The sequence below is a fragment of the Hyla sarda genome, chromosome 1 (assembly GCF_029499605.1).
Source record: "Hyla sarda isolate aHylSar1 chromosome 1, aHylSar1.hap1, whole genome shotgun sequence".
Taxonomy (NCBI): Eukaryota; Metazoa; Chordata; class Amphibia; order Anura; family Hylidae; genus Hyla; species Hyla sarda.
In genome coordinates this window covers 573,480,708-573,503,773 of record NC_079189.1, presented here as the reverse complement: position 1 = coordinate 573,503,773, position 23,066 = coordinate 573,480,708, and the positions used below count along the sequence as shown (strand labels likewise).

The 23,066-nt window shown below is 43.0% G+C and overlaps 1 protein-coding gene across 4 annotated transcripts in view; it reads left to right on the top strand.

The window, feature by feature from the left end:
* Nucleotides 1-23,066, top strand: part of MYO5B (myosin VB) — a 305,150-nt gene that overhangs the window by 267,838 nt on the left and 14,246 nt on the right. For 3 of the 4 annotated variants that reach the window (XM_056543990.1, XM_056543976.1, XM_056543998.1), the window contains 15 exons: nucleotides 6,775-7,011; nucleotides 7,981-8,065; nucleotides 9,570-9,718; nucleotides 11,334-11,453; nucleotides 11,607-11,747; nucleotides 12,741-12,800; nucleotides 13,200-13,436; nucleotides 13,557-13,645; nucleotides 14,320-14,397; nucleotides 14,599-14,797; nucleotides 16,864-16,957; nucleotides 18,729-18,872; nucleotides 19,096-19,247; nucleotides 21,795-21,884; nucleotides 22,201-22,351. In XM_056543990.1, coding sequence (XP_056399965.1) covers nucleotides 6,775-7,011; nucleotides 7,981-8,065; nucleotides 9,570-9,718; nucleotides 11,334-11,453; nucleotides 11,607-11,747; nucleotides 12,741-12,800; nucleotides 13,200-13,436; nucleotides 13,557-13,645; nucleotides 14,320-14,397; nucleotides 14,599-14,797; nucleotides 16,864-16,957; nucleotides 18,729-18,872; nucleotides 19,096-19,247; nucleotides 21,795-21,884; nucleotides 22,201-22,351 — 2,026 coding nt within the window. The remainder of the gene's footprint in view (nucleotides 1-6,774; nucleotides 7,012-7,980; nucleotides 8,066-9,569; nucleotides 9,719-11,333; nucleotides 11,454-11,606; nucleotides 11,748-12,740; nucleotides 12,801-13,199; nucleotides 13,437-13,556; nucleotides 13,646-14,319; nucleotides 14,398-14,598; nucleotides 14,798-16,863; nucleotides 16,958-18,728; nucleotides 18,873-19,095; nucleotides 19,248-21,794; nucleotides 21,885-22,200; nucleotides 22,352-23,066) is intronic. The other variant, XM_056543982.1, reaches the window with a different exon arrangement.

Here is a 23,066-nt window from a genome sequence, read left to right as displayed (position 1 = left end):
ACATTACATTACTTATACTGTACTGATCCTGAGTTATATCCTGTATTATACTCCAGAGCTGTACTCACTATTCTGCTGGTGAGGTCACTGTGTACGTACATTACATTACTTATCCTGCACTGATCCTGAGTTATATCCTCTATTGTACTCCAGAGCTGCACTCACTATTCTGCTGGTGGGGTCACTGTGTACATACAGTATAAAACACCTGTGTTACTGAAGTGCATGCACTGACTACTGGCTGTCTGGTAGCGCCCCCTACAGTACAGGGAGGTACTACATGTTCTGTACTACTCTTTACATGTGTCAGGGTTAGCTGCTCCCTAAAAAAATGAAGTTTTCTATGTTCTATTTGTGCTTAAAAAAGCTCAAGAGCACATTTTCCCCCATCTTATACACAGACTTAGGACCGAAGTCCAAACACAGGAAGTGCAGCCTGGAGTGCTGTGGGGGGGGGGGGGGGGGGGGGGACGGGTGTCCAACCAACAGCATATGGCAGTTGAAGGGGTTATCCAGGAAAAAACTTTTTTTTATATATCAACTGGCTCCAGAAAGTTAAACAGATTTGTAAATTACTTCTATTAAAAAAATCTTAACCCTTTCAGTACTTATGAGCTTCTGAAGTTAAGGTTGTTCTTTTCTGTCTAAGTGCTCTCTGATGACACCTGTCTCGGGAACCCCCAAGTTTAGAAGCAAATCCCCATAGGCCTGCACTTTATATCCTGTACTGATCCTGAGTTATATCCTGTATTATACTCCAGAGCTGCACTCACTATTCTGCTGGTGGGGTCACTGTTTACATACATTACATTACTTATCCTGTACCGATCCTGAGTTATATCCTGTATTATACTCCAGAGCTGTACTCACTATTCTGCTGGTGGGGTCACTGTGTACGTACATTACATTACTTATCCTGTACTGATCCTGAGATATATCCTGTATTATACTCCAGAGCTGTACTCACTATTCTGCTGGTGGGATCACTGTGTACATACATTACATTACTTATACTGTACTGATCCTGAGTTATATCCTGTATTATACTCCAGAGCTGTACTCACTATTCTGCTGGTGAGGTCACTGTGTACATACATTACATTACTTATACTGTACTGATCCTGAGTTATATCCTGTATTATACTCCAGAGCTGTACTCACTATTCTGCTGGTGAGGTCACTGTGTACGTACATTACATTACTTATCCTGCACTGATCCTGAGTTATATCCTCTATTGTACTCCAGAGCTGCACTCACTATTCTGCTGGTGGGGTCACTGTGTACATACATTACATTACTTATACTGTACTGATCCTGAGTTATATCCTGTATTATACTCCAGAGCTGTACTCACTATTCTGCTGGTGAGGTCACTGTGTACATACATTACATTACTTATACTGTACTGATCCTGAGTTATATCCTGTATTATACTCCAGAGCTGTACTCACTATTCTGCTGGTGAGGTCACTGTGTACGTACATTACATTACTTATCCTGCACTGATCCTGAGTTATATCCTCTATTGTACTCCAGAGCTGCACTCACTATTCTGCTGGTGGGGTCACTGTGTACATACAGTATAAAACACCTGTGTTACTGAAGTGCATGCACTGACTACTGGCTGTCTGGTAGCGCCCCCTACAGTACAGGGAGGTACTACATGTTCTGTACTACTCTTTACATGTGTCAGGGTTAGCTGCTCCCTAAAAAAATGAAGTTTTCTATGTTCTATTTGTGCTTAAAAAAGCTCAAGAGCACATTTTCCCCCATCTTATACACAGACTTAGGACCGAAGTCCAAACACAGGAAGTGCAGCCTGGAGTGCTGTGGGGGGGGGGGGGGGGGGGACGGGTGTCCAACCAACAGCATATGGCAGTTGAAGGGGTTATCCAGGAAAAAACTTTTTTTTATATATCAACTGGCTCCAGAAAGTTAAACAGATTTGTAAATTACTTCTATTAAAAAAATCTTAACCCTTTCAGTACTTATGAGCTTCTGAAGTTAAGGTTGTTCTTTTCTGTCTAAGTGCTCTCTGATGACACCTGTCTCGGGAACCCCCAAGTTTAGAAGCAAATCCCCATAGCAAACTTCTTCTAAACTGGACGGTTCCCGAGACACGTGTCATCAGAGGGCACTTAGACAGAAAAGAACAACCTTAACTTCAGAAGCTCATAAGTACTGAAAGGAATAAGATTTTTTTAATAGAAGTAATTTACAAATCTGTCTAACGTTCTGGAGCCAGTTGATATATATAAAAAAGTTTTTTCCTGGATAACCCCTTTAAGTGTGAGAGAAGCTATGATTGGATGAGGCTTGACACCCCCCCCCCCCTCAGCACTCCAGGCTGCACTTTTTGTGTTTGGATTTCAGTCCTAAGTCTTTGTATAAGATGGGGGGAAATGTGCTCTTGAGCTTTTTTAAGCACAAATAAAACAGAAACTTCATTTTTTTTTTTAACAAAGTATATTAGAAATATTTTTTATTTACCATAAGGAGTGCAATAGCAAAAAATACATTTTAATGAGAGTTACCCTTTAATCCTCACTTTTTCCAATTTTTTGGATGAAATTTTGGGGCTTCAGAACCAATTACCAGGTTTCCATAGGGTTCTGATGTCGACATACAATGGTCATCTTGGAACCAAATAATATTGTAATTTAAGGGACGGCTGTATATTGACATACGTCAGAAAACGTTAATCACAAACATATCCATTACGTTAATGATGTCATCAATAACCTTTTGGCCAGTTGGGAAGCTCTCCGCCTTGGCTTTACTCTCATTCAGTCATCACTCTTTATCTTGTCACCACGAGCGCAAAAAAGATTCCGTCATTTCTCTATTGTGACTTTAGGATTATTTCTATTGCTTAGAGCCTGTGGACGGAAAGACAATGAAACGCGTCGGGTTATGATTTACGATAGTAGCGACTCCTTCTCTCTGTCACATTGTGAGGCGCCTTCTCTTATCAGTTATAGGGAACATGTAGCAATTTACAGTCCTTCATTTCACAGTAGAATCGGCTTTACAAGATTAGTCGCCCGGACTTGGTATTTGATATTATTCTCTATTCTCTGGGGATAACCCGCCTCATTTCTCATTTCTTGTGTGCAGGATATGCTGAGCTCTCAGCATTTTATGTTCTCCTAATACTAAATAAGCTTCTTTTATTGAAACTTTGCTCTGGGAAGAAAAAAAAAGGGCATTCTGTGTTGTTCTTTTTTTTTTTTTTTTTTACTTTTCCTTATACCAAAATTGCTTAATAGGGTTATAACTGGCTATACCATATTTGTCCCATACATTTGGGCCCCACCATCTCAAGATCAAGGGCCCCAAGGTGGTTGGGAAGCTGTTGAGTAACTTTGGTTGAAGCTAATGGGAGCTGTGTAAACAGCGTAGCCCCATAAGTTATATACTGTTGAGTAACTCCAAAGTTATGGATATACACAACTCGTATTAACCTCTATTTATACTGCGTAAACAGTCCGTATAGCTCTTTTTATCTTCCCGACCACCTTCCTGATGGAAATACACATTTAAAGGAGTTATTCAGGATTAGTAAAACAAAGCTAATTTCTTCCAAAAAAACACCACCACATCTGTCCTCAGGTTATGTGTGGTATTGCAACTTGGCTCCATTCACTTCAATGCAACTGAGCTGCAATACCACACACAACCTGATGACAGGAGTGGTGCTGTTTTGGGAAGAAATCAGCTTTATTATTCTAATTCTGGAATAACCCCTATAAAGTGTTGTAAATGGCATGTAATGTGGATAGGGGTTAAGTTATAATGGAACAACCCCTGTAAAATGCCCGTACATATTGAGTTCATGTTGATGAAAAATGACAACCAAAAGCGCTCATAGGGTGACATTTAACCACAAGCAATCGTTTTACCCAACTGTCATTGTCTGGAATGATGTCATCCATGTTTGAAATGTTCAGCCCATAGTAAGATGAGAAAGATTTTATAAAGCACTAAACCAAATATACTATATACTGGGCAGTAGTGCAGGTGAATAGCTGTAAAAACAAGGGTAACTACAATTTTAGGTATTTCCTGACTTCTACCTGTTAGAATCTCATTGCCGTTGAGCTCCAGCACACAATGGAGCTGGGGAGCCGGCTCGCCCAGCTCCCCTGCCTCATCAATATTCCACCCCTAGCCCCACCCCTTCGTGATGTGAGAACCAGATGTAGGGAGGAGCAGAGCACTCATCCATCCTGATAAGGCAGGGTAGCTGGACGAGTCAGCTCCCCACCTCCATTACGTGCTGGAGCGTAATGGCAATGCGATTCTTACGAAATACCTAACCTAAAAATGTAAGTGACCCCTCTTTTTACAACTATTCACCCGCACTATAACCCAGTATATGCAGGTAAAATAGCATTTAGATTCTATTTAGATTCAGGAAAGAATGTTCCCTTATTCCATCTTCACCTGTAATCGCTGATCACATATGACTGCTGTTAAAGGGGTTATCCAGGAGAAAACTTTTTTTTATATATCAACTGGCTCCAGAATGTTAAACAGATTTGTAAATTAGATTCAATAAAGAAAAACGTAGGGGCACTCACCGCTCAGCGGAGACCACTGCATGTCGGAGTCCGGTTCACGGGGAGCTGGGTCTCAGCATAGGCGCAGGAAGTGTGGCGCTTGGAGGCTACGTCGGCAGTTTCGCACGTAAGTGTGTGCTTCTTCCGCGCCTATGCTGAGACCCAACTCCCCGTGAACCGGACCCTGACATGCAGTGGTCTCCGCTGAGCGGTGAGTGCACCTACGTTTTTCTTTATTGAATCTTTCCGATACTTGATGCTTGTATGTGTGCACCCCGCAGGAGATACGAAGACAGGTACCGGGGTTTGGCCACACTCCAGTCCAGGTGATATATGCCCTTAGAGTGCTCTCCCCTTTCTTGTCTTTATATACATTAGATTTGTAAATGACTTCTATTAAAAAATCTTAATCCTTCCAATAATTATCAGCTGCTAAAGTTGAGTTGTTGTTTTCTGTCTGGCAGCAGTGCTCTCTGCTGACATCTCTGCTTGTCTTGGGAACTGCACAGAGTAGAAGAGGTTTTCTATGGGGATTTGCTTCTACTCTGGACAGCTCCCAAGACAGGTGTCATCAGAGAGCACTTAGACAGAGAAGAACAACTCAACTTCAGCAGCTCATAAGTACTGAAAGTATTAAGATTTTTTTTTAATACAAGTAATTTACAAATCTGTCTAACTTTCTGGAGCCAGTTGATATATAAAAAAAAGGTTTTTCCTGGATAACCCCTTTAACTATATAATAACCAATAAGGTTATAATAACAACAATGTGTATGGCTATGTCTACAAAACCATCAATCAATAGAAGATGATTGTTCATTCAACCTATCTCTTTCTGATGTGTATGGTCACCTTTAGACCAATGCAACAAAATGTTAATAGTCGTTTGACTTTAGAATAAAGCCCACATGGTCAATCTAGTCAGTCCTTATATTAAATTCCTTTTTAGTATGCTGGTGTTTTAGTATGTGTGGTAAGGTGTATGGCTACAATCACACTGGCAGTCTTTGATGCAGTTATTTGAGCTAAATACAGAAGTAAATACTAATAAAAAGTATGTAAATTTAGCTTTTTGGGATCCAGTTTTGGCTTTAGGTAAAAAAAAAATAATAATAAACGTAATGAAACCCTGCACATCCAATAGTCATATCAATAATCTGTGTCCTGACTGGGAATGGAGCAGCTCTTTCTGCTCTCACCCAGCAGGACATCCCAGCACAATCTAAAGCATCATAATACACGGCTCACTAGAGAACAGGGTCCAGCTATCACATTAATGGGCAACCTATATCAATATCACAAAGCCACGATAGCTTTACATCCACTGACAACAAGCCGAACTCTTGACCATAATGAGGAAATGATGGACTCTTTGTTATGCAATGATTATAGTAGATGCGCAGCCATTGAAATTTTCCCTACAGCTAAGACTAAAGGGGTTATCCAGGAATAGAAAACCAGAGCTATATTCTTCTAAATACAGCGCCAACCCTGTTCTCTGGTTGTGTGTGATATTGCGTTCCATTGAAGTGAATGAAGACAAGTTGTAATACCACACACAACCTGAACACAGGGATGAAGCTGTTTTTGGAGAAAAAATTGCCTGGTAGTAGTACTAATCTTGCTGATCCCCCACCACTCCTCTTCTGCCATATCTCTGGTCCCACTGGTCCATACTTCTTAGTTCTTCTGGATACAGACATGTGACCAATGGCCATAGCAGGGACTTTATAGAGTCAGTGATTGGCCAGACATTGGCCACAGTTACATGCCTTTGTCAAAAGGGACCAGAAAGTATGGAATATGGAGGGACCCAGGAAGCCTTAGAACGTGAATGGGGAGAGAACAATGTTGTAGATGGCCAGGTAAGAGGGATCAGGAAGTACGGAACAGCGAGGGACCCAGGAAGCCTTGGAACGTGAATGGGAAGTGAACACTGCTGGATATGACCACCACTTTCTTCTGGGGAGTGGTGAACATCTTGTATACTCTGCTTTGTGCATCCAGAAGTTGCAGAAGACATGGCTGACATTAGTTTATGTCTGCTAGAGCTTTGTTGTGCAATGACCGAAACATATTCACAAAGGGGAACGGTGTGATACTGACATTACGGTGTTTGGGAGACACAGAAAACATTGCGTGTCCTCCCAGGTCTATATGTTGCAGCATTTATTTTTGTCTCTATTGACCCCTGTCTGTTTTTGTTTTTCAGAACAAAGAGCACAAAGACCTGAAGGAACAACTTGCTGCCGTAACGGTGGCGCGCACAACAGAAGTGGAGAAGCTGCAGAAGGAGCTGGAGCGGCAGCGACAGAACCAGCAAGACGAGAACCAGCTGAGCAGCCTACAGGAGGAAATCGAATCGCTCAGAGAAGAACTCGCCAAGAGCAGGGACGAGAGGAAGATCACCGAGGACTTGTATGCCAACGAGAAGAAGCAGCTGCAACAGGTGGCCGTCCATGTCTAACTAGTAGTGCACCTCCCGGTACAGCCAGGAGCCCATAATAATGTATAGCAGGATCATGGGAAACACGTAGGGTACTGTGATCTGATGGTGATACTATAGTTAAGATTTTTGGGTTTTGTTACACATCAGGTGGGTTCATGTATAATCATATGGGGAGATATTTTAACAGCTTTGAAGATTTTGCAGCCTGTAGTTCCTACTACCTTGCCCACAGGCTCTATGAAAATGTTCATAAACTTGTCTAGAGCAGTGTGTTCCCAACCAGGGTGCCCCTAGCTGTTGCAAAATAACAACTCCCAGCATGCCCGGACAGCCGTTGGCTGTCCGGGCATGCTGGGAGTTGTTGTTTTGCAACAGCTGGGGGCACCCTGGTTAGGAACACTGCTCTAGAGTATTACATGGAGGGAAGGGGATGTAGCTGCTGCTTCTCAGTATATCAAGTAATTGGAAGATTTAAGGGGACTATGACATGCGATTATGAGCGACTGGACATAGTACACTGCACTACTCAGTGTACTGTGCCTTTCAGCATAACGCTGGCAGGCAACGTATTATGCCTTACCAGAGGCACGGTTGGATTATTGGACATACATGACAGACCTGGGGGTCGTCATTAGGCCCCCAGCTGTCATTGAAACGCATGGGCACCCGATAGTCATGTTGGTGGGGTCACAGAAAAGAAAGCCGCTTAGATGCCGCTGTCACTTTGACTTCAGCATCTAAGCGGTTATACTACCATGACTGTATATTCCTATTAGCTGCCATGATACCTGGCACAGGAGACCCATGCTGGACGACTCCTGTCCCGCCGTAATAACGCAAAGGGTTAAATTAGCATAGAATGTAAAAATAAGAGGTTAAAATGTGTAAACTGAGTACTCTCATCGGGTTGTGTATTACCAGTCAGGTCAGGGACTTTTGTATACTGACTCTTCTTTGTTTGTTACCCAGAGGATCGCTGAGCTAGAAGTGGAAAACGCTCATTTAAAAGAAGATAAAGAAGAACTCAACAAAAGAATCCTCCTCCGCTCTGAAGGTATCACATTTATGGGACTTTATTTTCCTTTTCAATGTTAGAAATAGCTAATTCTTTAGCATATCGGTGTCTCCTAGACCGGCAGTAACTTCCCTCCCTATAACATGGAGAAGGGGCAGCTACTTGGAGACCTGTAGTAAAAAAAAAGTTAGCTTTCTACAGGTGCAGTATGTTTTATTCTGGAACCTTTCTGCATTTTCCTAAGGAGGAATAAAGAAACAATTTCCACCAGCGAACAGCATGATTATTTGTTTAGAAAGCTTCCTATTCTCTTCTCTGTTTACAATGGACATCTTTGCTGTCCTCTAGCATGAATACATTGACAACATGTGGTTTGAGATCTTAGTTGACATTGGTGGCGGATCCAGAGGGGGGGCAACGTGGCAATTGCCCCATCCGAGGGCCCTCCCAGCCACTATTACAAGTGCTTAGATTTTCCGTGCGGACATTCCCCCGTGCAAATATAGCCTGATAGCGCCCCTCCCAAGATTAGACTCAGGATCCGCCACTGGTTGACATATGTGGTTGTCTAACAAGGTTCCCCCATAGGTTTGCCCAAGCAATCTCTGTTAACAGTGATCAGCTCCAGCTTTAGGCCATGTTCACGCGGTGGAATTTCCGATACAATACTGCTGCAGCAGAGTCCCATTGATTTCAATGGGATTTGGCTGCACTGTGCACACGCACGCGGAAATCCGCAAGTTCACAGAAACAATGAAAATGCATTGCCATCTATGGAGTTGATGCATTTTGAGCGCTCATAGCACTGGAAGAACATATAAATGTGCAAAATGGCAGTTTGCGATTTCCCAGCGGACATTCTGCACATTTTCCGCCATGTGAACATAGCCTTATGGTAAAACACATCCAATTACTATCAGACAAATTCTTATTATATCTGACAGCTATTTCTGATAAACTTCCCATACCCATGGACCTTCTGCCATATGTGCATATGTAGTTGAGCAGGAGAGAGAAGTAAGCTTCTGTCAGACACTAAGGCCGTGTTCACTCAGCAAAAAATGTGCGGAATAGGCGGAAAACACCTCACATTTGCATGTTCCGCAGCTCTAGGACTGTTTGGAAATGCGCCATCTCTATAGACGACAATGCATTTCTGAGCGGAATCTGCAGATACAATGAACAGGTTTATTGTTTCTGCAGAGGCTGCAATCGGGGAAATTGCCCCGTGTACAGGACACAGCAGAATCCCATTAAAATTGATGGGACTTTGCTGCAGCAGAAATTTTGAAAGGAAGATTTCCACGGAATTCAGCTTGGAAATTCCATCATGTGAACATGGCCTAATCCTGAATTAGCATCAAATAAAATTCTCATACATGTTATATAGTTGGTTGGCCATGGCAAAATTGTCTGGTTCAGCCAACCTTAGTCAGGGACCAGGTGTCCTGTGATGTCCAATGTCTCCATTATGCTCCCATTATCAGTGTTGAACTCTCTGTAAATCAGATTTTTTGTTTTTGTTTTTTTTTTTCCTTTTAAGATGAGTCTACCCAGAGTGCACTCAAGGAAAACCAGGAACACCAGAAGGACCTGGAAGAAGAGAGAGCTCGCTACCAGAACCTAGTGAAGGAATACACCCGGCTGGAGCAGAGATATGACAACCTGCAGGAGGAGGTCACTCTCATCAAGGTTCGATGGGCTTTCACAATACACAATCAGAACTACAATTGGGGGGGGGGGGAACTGATTTGTAGAAAGGTTACCAAATCAATGATCCTCAACCAGGCTTCCCTGGCCAGGAGCTCCCCCAGAAAACGACAGCAGCAACAGCTTTCACTTTTAGCTTTTACAAATTCTCGGCCTGGATACTGGTAAAGCATTCAATACATACTGACCATAATATAAAATGGTAGCATGCTTTCCTCTTCTGAAGCCAGGATGGAAGCCATTTTTTGTAGTACCACTGTGGCAATAAGGTTGAGAATGACAATGAAGAGGAGTAAGCTGCTGCCAGACAGCTCTTGCGGAGGCTATCTTCCTGAGAGCAAAAGGATAGAATAGATTAGTGGTCTCCAACCTAAGGACCTCCAGATGTTGCAAAACTACAACTCCCAGCATGCCCGGACAGCCAACAGCTGTCCGGGCATGCTGGGAGTTGTAGTTTTGCAACATCTGGAGGTCTGCAGGTTGAAGACCACTGGAGTAGATTTTAAATGTGAACAACAACTTTAGGGGTAAACCCGCAAAGGGGTGCACTCTAAACTAGAAATCCCCTCTAAATAAAACTTTTAAAATTCAATATTTTATTTATGTCTCCTTACTTTAAAAGCACAGCATATGTTGCAATTGTAATTTCGCTATAACCCTGTATACATGTAGTCACTGTGACCGTACTGTTAGTTCAGATGTAGGGTATATGCTGACGTGTATTGTGTAACACATAAGGCTGCTAATTAAAATATGTCATCCTTTAGCCATCCAACCCCGACGTTTCGTCAGTCTGCGCTGACTTTATCAAGGGAGTGTGGCTAATGCATCAGCCACACTCCCTTGATAAAGTCAGCGCAGACTGATGAAACGTCGGGGTTGGATGGCTAATAGATGACATATTTTAATTAGCAGCCTTATGTGTTACACAATACACGTCAGCATATACCCTACATCTGAACAGTACGGTCACAGTGACTACATGTATACAGGGTTATAGCGACCTTACAATTGTAACATATGCTGTGCTTTTAAAGTAAGGATCATACTCACCATTTTAAGAGACATAAATAAAATATTAAAGTTTTAAAAGGTTTATTTAGAGGGGATTTCTAGTTTAGGGTGCACCCCTTCGGGGGTTTACCCCTAAAGTTGTTGTTCACATTTTTTGCCCTGAAATCCTCGGGGAATTGTGTTGAGTATTAGATTTTAAATGTCACACAACAAACTCAGTCTTTCTCTATGTTAACATCAGGGGAGAATCGGGAGGCCGCCATACACATTACACAGTTGGCGCATGCTGATTGAAATTGGCGAGTGTAGTGATATTTTTGTGTTCTTAGTGGTGTCTCCAGGAAGTCGGCATGCTATGTTTTAAAGGGACATGTCTAAAAAATGACATATTGTTTAAATCAAGTCCTTATGTTCATGCGACACAGCCAGGCTGCATATTTTACAATTAGAATGTTGTTCTAAGCAAAAAAAATGTGTTCAACCATATTGTGCTTTATTGCTTAGTAATTTTTTTGTAGACTCCCCACGTTTCTCCAAATTATAAGCACATTTTGCTTATTCCCTGTTCATACTTAAATTCTAGCAATCACCAGGACATCGCAGGAACCCATCAAACCAAAGCAGCCTGGAATCTGATTCCAACTACCCCTCAATATCCACCTCTGAAATTGGGGACACAGAAGATACCATTATGGAGGTGGAGGTAAGAGCATAACATTAAGGGTATGAGGATTTCTGTAAGGTTTCTACACATTACTGTTGGGTTTTTGTGTTGTATACATCTATTGCACCCCCGCATCATTGTCTTATCGTTGATCAAGTTTTTGAACATTTTTGCTTTACTAACTCCTTGCAGGAAGTGGGGCTGGAAAAGGCTGCGATGGACATGACTCTGTTCCTGAAGCTGCAGAAGAGGGTGAGAGAGCTCGAGGGGGAGAGGAAGAAGCTGCAGAACCAACTGGACAAGAAAGAGCAACAAGAAAATAAAAAGTCTCAGGTATCAATGGACATTTGTCTTCCTTGACATTTTCCTGCAACATCATGTAACTCAACTTAGCCCTAATTCAGTTCCTGTTGCCCTATGACAGCATGTTTCTTAAAGTGTACCTGACATTTAAAAAAACTTTTGATATGTCGTAGAGACATATCACAAATTTATTGGTCAGGGTCTGAATGTTGAGACCTCTACCGATCACAAAAACGAGCCAGAAGTGCACACTTAGTGCATTCTTTTCTGACCCTGTGTCGCATGACCTGGAAGGACCTACAGTGTAAGTCTATGGGGCCATCCAGGTGTCCTAGACTTAGAGAGGAGCATGTGGCTGCCCACTTCTCTCCCTGCTTATTGTCGTCATTGGTCGGGATCTAAGCACTCCGACCGATCGAAACTTTTGACATGTCCCTAGGACACGTCACAGGTAAACTTTAAGTCCCGCCTAGGCAATACCCGACCACACTGTCCATAGCTTTTAGGGAACTGTGCATATGGGTAAGTAGATAAGAACAGGAACGGCATTGCAACATTGTGTAAACTCCTTTATGACAAAGTGAAGCCGCTTTCACGTTACCCTGATGCTGACCCATCTTTGTGTAACAACTGCAAGCTCTAGCCCATTCGGAGCTCTAGCCCATTCATCATGCCGGGAATCGCAGCTGTAATACAAATGCAGAAATACATTATGGTAAACCTAGACTCATTCACTAACATTTCTTATTAAGAGAATGTTTTGAAAGATCGACCACCAAATAAAGGGGCCTTAGCTAGTTAGGGTGCGGCAAAACAAGCTGGCGCTACGACTGCTTCGAATTGCGACATCACAATAGACAGCAGTGCATTTTAGTGCAGATTCTGCCAAAAAAGAAGTCTAGGATTCAGAAATTCTGTAGTATGGTGCAGCAAAATCCCATTGAAAACAATGAGAGATTTCTGCTCTGTAATTTCTGGATGGAATTCCTAAGCCAAATATAACAATATCATCTTTGTATCCAGGTAATTGAGACAGCGAACGACACAGACCGTGACACAGACATCGCCTACAACAACCTGAAGGTAATATAGTTATTTTTTACACATACTTCACTTCCTTACTTACGGTGGTGCCTCCTCCAGGAAGGGTATAAATAAAGTAGAGCCCGGCACTCACCAATGGTGTTTGAAAGGGTGAAGAGTTTATTCACAACACAAGAAAAGGTACAGGATGCGTTTCGGCAGTAAGCCTTCCTCAGCTCAACTTTATTTATACTTTGGAATCTTTTTGCCACGAGCACCACCCCTACGGAAGTGCCGACCCATATGCCATTTCAAGTACCCTCCAGGAAGGGAACGCTATGTAGATTTGTGCCCTTTGTGTTTATGTATTTTTTCCATAGATATAACCTGTGTGATACACTGACCAGGACTGATGGCATATAGTGACTTATATCTTATTCCATATTAATATTATTACAGAGACAAGAACTGGAGTCTGAAAACAAGAAGCTGAAGAACGAGTTGAATGAACTTAGAAAAGCCATTGCTGATTCAGCAGGAGATGCAGACTCCAACGAAGAGTCCGGTGGTTACACCCTCCTCCTGAACCAGCTGAAGTCTGCCATCGAGGAGCTGGAGGTGCGGAAGGAAGAGGTTCTTATCCTGAGGACACAGATCGTGAACTCTGCCCAGCAGAAAGATGCCGACAAGAACAAGGTACAAGATCCGCTGTGGCAGTTTAGGATGTTTGCAAAAATGCTCAGATTTATTCCTAAAAAAAGTTTGCGCAAAAACATAGGTTGCGTTTTACAATGTGTCCTTTTTTGTTTTATGCAGGAATCAGAAGCAAACTGGACTAACAGCAACAAAGAGATGGACCAAGATGATGCCATTGAGGCATACCACGGCGTCTGCGAGACAAATAGGTAAAGCTCTGATAACATGAGATTCTAAACCCCGGAGCAGGTCAAAGTATACAAGTGCATCAGATCCTATAAGTACTAAGGTGAAGTATATACTGCACTCTAGTGAGAATACTATCTTGAAATAGTTTGTTTCCTTTGAGCTCCTGACAACTTTCACAATTTCTATAATAAAAGAGAAAGAAGACGGACCGCGCCTCGTGTATTACCCAAGACACAGGGTGGAATGAGGGTTAGGGCAGGGCACCAGCCTTACGGTTGGCCGCTCACCTTGTATTGGATAAATTGCGCTTATCGCCCCTAGATAGGGGTACAGTCAGAAGCTTGATCAGAATGAACTGCGAAGCCTATTGGGTCACAGGGATGGGGAACCCACTCCTGTTCAGTGAAGTATATATGTAGAGAAAAATTTGACCGTCAGGCGCTTTTCCAATTTTCAAGGTAAAATAAACATAGCCAAAGCAATATGGCGGTTAAAGTGCCAGCAGGCCAATCTGAGGAAGGAGGGTTCTACCTCCAAAACGTGTCATTGGTTCTTATTCAAATAAATATAGTGCCTGCTGTCGTATGGGTCGAATTTTGCTCTTCATATCAACTTTCACAATTGCCTTTATTCTTCTTGTGTCTTTCTCTGCAATCTTTTTCTCTTTTTCCTTTTTTCCGTCCTTTCTCTCTAGAAAGACTGAGGACTGGGGGTATCTAAATGAAGACGGTGAGCTGGGCCTGGCTTATCAAGGCTTAAAGCAAGTTGCCAGGTTGTCTGTCTCCTCCTTCTCCTTTACTTCATCTATTGCTTTCTACTCTGTCATTCCAGCGGTTATAAACGCTGCCTAAAATAATGTTATTGTCACCAGAGTTGCAGTCCCATTTTCACCTCCTCACCAGTTGCAAGTTTTCTCCATAGACTCCAATGCATATTATAGTTTGTAAAGAATCTTGTGGTCTTCATTTCCCAGACTCCTGGAGGCCCAGCTACAGGCGCAGAGCCAGCAGCACGACGATGAGGTGGAGGCGCTGACCGATCAGATCGAAGTGCTGAAAGAAGAAATGGAGAAACAGCAGCAAGTTCTGCTCCAGGCCATGCAGTTGTCCCCGGAGGCGCAGGTGGAGTTGGGACTACAGCATGAGATCACACGGCTCACAAATGAGAATCTGGTAAGTCACTGGGGCAGATTTACTATGGCTGTGGAATGACAATTAAGATATATTTATTATACATAGTGCACTTAAAAGATCAATTAAAGGGTTACTATAATTTAGGCATGGTGGATGCATACAAGCACTGAGTCCTTTTACTTCCGCTCTGCTCATCTAAAGCAGTTGGTATATGGAATTGCTAGAGTTCCATAGTATTGAATTGCAGTGCTAGTCTATTTGATTCCATCAATTCCATAGGCTTTAGCTAAGTGTGGAAATGAGAGGACACTCCGCTTGTAACCATGCACTGTGAACATAATATGTAGTCACCCTTTAAATGTCCCATGTCCAACAATTCTGTACACTGCGCACATTTGCTCAGCAGAGCGGAAATAAGAGGAAATTGTGCTTGGAGCCGTGTGCTGTGTCCAAAAGACAGTCACCCTTTAAATACTCCTTCTGACAAGGAGGCGAGGCTTAAAGGGGTACTGCGCCTCTAGACATCTTATCCCCTATGGGATAGGGGATAAGATGTCTGATCACGGGGTTCTCCACTGCCACAGCATTCGGAACATTGTGTTTAGATCGCTGGGTGCGGGCGATGGGGGTCGTGACGTCACAGCCATGCCCCCACGTAATGTCACACCATGCCCCCTCAATGCAAGTCTATGGGAGGGGGCGTGGCATTGCCACGCCCCCTCCCTTAGACTTGCATTGAGGGAGTGTGGTGTGACAACATGAGGGGGCGTGGCTGTGACTTCACGACCTCCGCTGCCCGCTCCAAGCGTTCAAAACAAAATGTTCCGAATGCTGTGGCAGCGGAGAACCCCTTTAAAATTTGGTGCCATGTGGTTTTGTTAAATCTACCTGTTATGTAACTGAATTGTATTTGTGAGGGTTAAAGCGTTACTATCACTCCTGAGACCCACTGCGATCGCTAGTTATAAGCTGGGAAAATTCGTGGCAGCACTCACCTCACTCCCGTACTGACAATCAAATCTGGCCCCTATATAAATCTAGATCTGGCGGGCGACAAAGGAGTCGAGCGTGAGTCCACACACTTCCCCGGCTTATAACTAGCAATCGCAGTGGGTCTCATTGAGCTATGTTTTCATCTAACAAAACCCTTGTGGTCTCTAAGCCAGACCGAGAAGGAGAAGAACAAGAATAGCATGGGGTGACCTCTGCAATACAAATAGTCCCATGCCAAATTACAGGAGTTTGTCTGATAGTCTGACACATGTTGAATCTTCAGCAGTTCTGAAGATGGGGGCGAGTCAGAATATCTATAAATTATGCAGCTCAGGGCACCAGAGGATGCCGAAGTATTGAAATTTGACCACTTACCGTATATTATTAAATACAAAGTTAAAAACCACGGCATGCGAATGTGTGAAACCATCATAGATCAAATATTCTGTGTATTCACTGCAGTTAGATAGCTTCCATTTGGTAATACAGTGACCCCAGGCAGCATCAACATACGATGCTTTTGTATGTCGGGGCCATCGCATAAACGGTTATCCGGCAGCGCAGACTACTTCAGCTGCTGCCGAATAGCCGTTTAAGGTGCCCCGTGTGGTCTGGTGGGGGTCACTCACCTGTACCGGTGCTCCGGACCGTCCTCTTCGGGATACCCTGCGCTCTCCATCGTCGCCAGCACGTCATCACGCACGCCGTCCCGTCATCCAATAGGAACGGCGATGAAGAGACGCAGCAGGGACGGTCTGGGGACGGGGCGACAGCGATGGAGGGCGACATCCAGGGCAGCGGTGAGCGGCGGGAAAGGTGAGTACTGTATAACCTCCTATACCAGTGGTCTTCAACCTGCGGACCTCCAGATGTTGCAAAACTACAACTCCCAGCATGCTCGGACAGCCGTTGGTTGTCCGGGCATGCTGGGAGTTGTAGTTTTGCAACATCTGGAGGTCCGCAGGTTGGAGACCACTGTCCTATACTTTACATTGCACGGATCCCTCAACATACAATGTTTTCACCGAACGATCGTTCATTTGGAACGAATTACCATCGTACCACTGTATAAGAGTGAAAAAAATAAGTCACGTTTTTACATTTGTCATCAGGACCTGAAGGAATTGCTGGAGAAGTCGGAAAAGAACGAGAAGAAACTGAAAAAACAACTAAAGCTTTATCTGAAGAAGGTTCAAGAATCTGAAGGTAATATGAATGGAGTCAATACAAAAAACATTGCTGTGTTAAACAGAATATTTGTCTTTTTCTAATACCCTTTTATTAAATTGTACCAGTTATGGAAAAAAAAACTATTGATATGTCATAGAGACATCTACATTTTTTTTAGAATTCTGAACAATCACGTGAAAAAGTTAGAAGTGCACACTTAGCTAACACGTTCTCTCCCGCCTCTGTCACGTGACCATGACATTATGTAAGTCTATGGGGTCATCCTGGTCTTATAGATACAGAGCGGGGAAAGAAGCTCACAGCAGCATGCTTCTCTCTGTGCTTGTTCTTGTGATTGATCGGGGTCTGATAAAAACATTTTTAAGCACACAGCAATGCTTATTTTTATTGACAGAAGTACATTAATCCATTAGTCATTTCTAATAATTTATTTTGTTATTCCAACTGTTCAGCTATTCTTCCGCTGTTTTGTGTACAACTTCTATGTTGATTTATGTGTCTATATGGTAACAGACTGTGTGTCATCTGATCCTGCAGGCAGTTTCATCTGTCTACTACTCCTTGCTAACCTACCAAATTATGGGAGGCAGTACAGTCAACCTTGGACTTTGCATGTTGGAAACCGCTATCAGTCGCTGCCGATCGCTGCAGCTGCCGCCAGGCTATTTAATGTGCCCCATTCCACAGCACAAACCATAAATGCTGTAGTACAGTACTGTATCCTGCAAAGACACTTAGAAATATGGCTATGTGGTGGTGCGGACTGCTGAAGCTGCAACCAGGTCATTTAATGTACCCTATTCCACCACATACCATATAGTACTACTGTACCCAGCACAGACGCAATAAGTCTCCATCAATCACATGTCTTTTCGGTCCCCGGCTCCTCAGCTTCCCCGTCATTGTGCCACCCTTTAGCGATGTCCAATAAGCCTGCGGCTTCTTGCTGCCAGCGTCAAGTGAGCACTGTCCTCCTCTTCCCTCCCACTGTACCTCTAGTGTAGCATCATGGCCATTCCCTATCGGGCAAAAAGTGATGTCCTCGGTAGGTTAACAGAATGCATCAGGAACCAATGTCCAGTTTTCCATAGAGTTATGGTTTCAACATACAATGGTTTCAACATAAAATGGTCCTCACCGAACCGACTAACATTGTATGTTAAAGCGCCACTGTATAAATGCAGGTTCAGACTACACATGGGGTTTGCTTGTAGTCTGTTACCATGGAGACACAGATGGTCCTGTAGCTATTGGTTTTTACATAGCGTCAATACAAAGTTAAAGGGGTACCCCGCCCCAGGACATCTTATCCCCTATCCAAAGGATAGGGGATAAGATGTCAGATCGCGTGGGTCCCGCCGCTGGGGACCCCTGGGATCTCTGCTGCAGCACCCGGCTTTCATTACTGCACAGAGCAAACTCGCTCTGTGCGTAATGACGGGCGATACAAGGGCCGGAGCATCGTGATGTCACGGCTCCGCCCCTTGTGACGTCACCGCCTGGGCCCCTCAATACAAGTCTATGGGAGGGGGTGTGATGGCCGTCACGCCCCCTCCCATAGACTTGCATTAAGGGGGCACACCGTGACGTCACAATGCTCCGGCCCCTGTATCGCCCGCCAATGCACACAGAGCGAGTTTGCTCTGTGCGGTAATGAAAGCGGGGTGCTGCGGCCGAGATCCCAGGGGTCCCAAGCGGCGGTACCGCCCCCCAACCGCTAATGTGCTTGCCAAAGTCATCTGTGAAACCTACAAACCATGTATACATATTTTTTTATGTTATGCAGGAGCGGTAGACATCATTCAGCCGGAGAGGAGGCAGTCTCAACTAAACAGACAGGTGACAGTGCAACGCATCGAAAAGGATTTCCAGGGAATGTTGGAGTATTACAGAGAGGATGAGCCTCTTCTCGTCAGGAACCTCATTATAGGTCTGGAATATTTTATCTGTTGGTGATGTTCTACTTGTCTACCAAAGTGTGTCCCAACCAGGGTGCCTCCAGCTGTTTTAAAACTACAGCTCCCAGCATGCCCGGACAGCCTTTGGCTGTCCGGGCATGCTGGGAGTTGTAGTTTTGCACCCTGATTGGGAAACACTGGTTTACTGACTGGCTTAAAGGGAAAATGTCCTGACTATCTCCTATCTATCTTCAGATCTGAAGCCACAATCGATATCTACCAGTGTGCCGTGCCTGCCTGCATACATCCTCTTTATGTGTATCAGACACGCAGACTACGTCAACGATGACCAGAAGGTTCACTCCCTCCTCACATCCACCATCAATGGCATAAAGAAGGTGCTGAAGGTACGGTCACCACATAAGATAGCTGTGGTGCGCAGTGTTTGCAGAGCTCTTTTTATTATTTGAACCATACAATCTGTATTATAACTGCATTCATAATTCTGCTGATAGTTATTGGAACTGGACAACAGGCTTCATAGACATACCTGTACGTCGGTGAATTGTTTGAGAATGGAGCCAAGCTGTAATTCCATACACAGCCCATAGACAAAAGTGGTGCCGTTGGTATCATAAATGCCCACTTTAACTCAGTTAACCCCGTAACAACATTGGATATAAATGTACGTCCGGGTGCCCTGGTACTTAACGCTGCTCTTGCTTTATGTCAGCAGCCCGGACCCGCAGTTAAAGGGGTACTCCGGTGAAAAAATTTTTTTTTATATATTTTTTTTAAATCAATTGGTGTCAGAATGTTAAACAGATTTGTAAATTACTTCTATTTAAAAATCTTAATCCTTCCAGTACTTATCAGTTGCTGTATGCTTCACAGGAAGTTCTTTTCTTTTTGAATTTCTTTTCTGTCTGACCACAGTTCACTCTACTGCCATTTTAGGAACTGTCCAGAGCAGGAGCAAATCCCCATAGCAAATCTATCCTGCTCTGGACAGTTCCTGACATGGACCGAGGTGTCAGCAGAAGTCACTGTGGTCAGACAGAAAACAAATTTAAAAAGAAAAGAACTACCTCTGGAGCATACAGCAGCTGATAAGTACTGGAAGGATTAAGATTTTTAAATAGAAGTAATTTAAATCTGTTTAACTGTCTGACACCAGTTGATTTAAAAAAATATGTTTTCCACTGGAGTACCCCTTTAATGGCGTACATAAGCGATCCATTTCTGTTAACGGATCTTAAAGCAGTTTCGGTATATGTTGAGACTCATCAGACCCCCGCAATCTCGCTGCTGGTGGTCCAATGAGTTTCAACATATGCTGAAAGTATATAAGTCAAGATGGCAGCCTGAGCTCCACTCACCTGCTCCAATTCAGACTCTGCCTTCTGGCAGACTGTACAAGTAGATTGCCAATATTACTGAAGTGCATAACACTGAAAAGTAAAAGCAAACAAAAAAAATTGCTATTAATAGTCTTCTAAAAAAAAAAAAAGTAGTTAAAAGTTTTTTTTTTTTAATATAAATAAGCCCCTCCCCCAATAAAAATTAAATATAAAAATTAAATCACCACCTTTTACAAATAAAAGCAAAACATTTTTTTATAAAATTCAGACCTATTTGATATGCGGAAATGTCATAACTATTTTAACATAATGTTAATGATCCCATATGGTGAATGGCGTAAGCAAAATAACAAAGTCCAAAATTGCTGATTTTTGGGGGTTTTGGTCTTATCAAATCCTAGGAAAAAATATAATAAAAAGTGATCAAAAAGTAGCATGTACTCGAACATGGTACCGATAAAAACAGTTTTTTTCCCCTAGGTCATGTCAAAAGTTTTTTATATTGACAGGTAGGTCCTACTACTGTCAGAATGGACTGGCCACTGTTAGACTGTGCAGGGATGCCTTCTGTTTACAAGGGTTAAAGGGGTATTCCAGGAAAAAAAAAATTTTATATATCAACTGGCTCCAGAAAGTTAAACATATTTGTAAATTACTTCTATTAAAAAAATCTTAATCCTTTCAGTACTTTTTAGCTGCTGAAGTTGAGTTGTTCTTTTCTATCTAAGTGCTCTCTGATGACACGTGTCTCGGGAACTGTTCAAAGTAGAAGCAAATCCCCATAGCAAACCTCTTCTACTCTGTGCAGTTCCCGAGACAGGCAGAGATGTCAGCAGAGAGCACTATGGCCAGACAGAAAGCAACAACTCAACTTCAGCAGCTGATAATTATTGGAAGGATTAAGATTTTTTAATAGAAGTAATTTTCAAATCTGTTTAACTTTCTGGAGCCAGTTGATTATATATATATATATATATATATATATATATATATATATATATATATATATATAATATATATATATATATACAAAAATGGCGACCGCAGCACTCCAAATAAATGTGCAAAAGAATTTATTCCAAGATAAAAACAGGCAACGTTTCTGTGGCCTCACACCACCATTTTCATTGAGGCCACAGAAACGTTGCCTGTTTTTATCTTGGAATAAATTCTTTTGCACATTTATTTGGAGTGCTGCAGTCGCCATTTTTGTTTCTATTGCCCTTTGGACCCAGGACCGGGGTCCCAGAGACTGACTGCATCCACGCACAGTTGGCTTGGGAGTGCTGCTCTTCAACTCGAATATATATATATATATATATATATATATAATATATATATATATATATATATATATATATATTTATATATATATATATATATATATATATATTTATATTATTATATTTATATTATTATATTTTTAAAAAAGTTTTTTTTTTTCCTGAAATACCCCTTTAAATATATCCCAGTTGTAAAATGTATTCCGATATTTCCAAGAGGAATAACAGAGGAATGTCACTCTTTTGCCTCTGACTCCTGACAATTCCTGCGGGGTGTACTTTATATGATTTTACTCTTTGTTGTTGACAGAAACACAATGATGATTTCCAAATGACGTCTTTCTGGCTGTCAAACTCCAGCCGGATTCTCCATTGTCTGAAGCAATACAGCGGGGATGAGGTGAGTGCCGACCCTGTACACAGGTGTTTCCCAACCAGGGTGCCTGAAGCTATTGCTAAACTACAACTTCCAGCATGCCCGGACAGCCTTCGGCTGTCCGGGCATGCTGGGAGTTGTAGTTTTGCAACAGCTGGAGGCACCCTGGTTGGGAAACACTGCTGTACACTGTTCCATGGAGCCATGTTACTTCTGGAATGGTTACCATGCAGCATACAGTCACACCGGGACCCCAGGGCTGAAAGTTGTATTTTCCTGCAACATCTGAACTTGGTTTTTACACTATTGTATCAATTGTTGATCCTACTTCTTTTTCCAGGGTTTTCTGACGAGCAACTCTGTCAAGCAGAACGAGCATTGCCTCCGCAACTTCGACCTCACAGAGTATCGCCAGGTCCTCAGTGATTTATCCATCCAGATATACCAGCAGCTCATAAAGATTGCTGAAAGCCTATTGCAGCCAATGATAGGTACGATTATGCACCATGTGATCACGGCAGCATCAGCGATGATTCAAGCAAGCATTCTCTAAAATGTAATAGGGAGGTGACCACAGTAGTGTCCTAACTGGGGAGAGGAGTGAAAGTGCATTGTGAGCTAAAAGGCTTGAAGATAGTGTCTGTGACCGGGCTGTTCCTTTATAGGCCGTGTTCAAACGAAATTCAGCTCGGAAATACCATTCCATTGTTTTCAATGGGATTCTACTGAACTGTTCACGCGGCATTTGGTACGGAAACCCCGATTCCGGCCTCCTCCAAAAGAATTGAAATGTCAAATCTATTGGTGGAATCCACTCGGAAATATATTGCCATCTATGGAGACGGCACACTTCCGAGTGGACATTCTGCAAATATTCCCCCGTGTGAACATAGCCTTACAGCTTCCCATTAGTGATTAAGGCAAGCTGTAACTAGTAGTCCTTTTCTGGAAAAGGCTTTTTCAAACTTAAGGAGGTACGCCGTTTATGCAAAACCTATCCCTAAGTCTTGATTGCTGGGGTTTCAACTACTAGGACCGCCGCAATCTCCTGTACAGGGCCTATCTCTTACCTCTGAAGGCTACAGCGCACCACCTTCCGAGACAATTCGGCCTCAGCAGCGACGACCCTCTCAGCCAACCACCAGCCACAGCGATGTCCCGCCCCTGTTGATGATTGGCGGAGTGGGCCCTCACTTCCAGGACCGG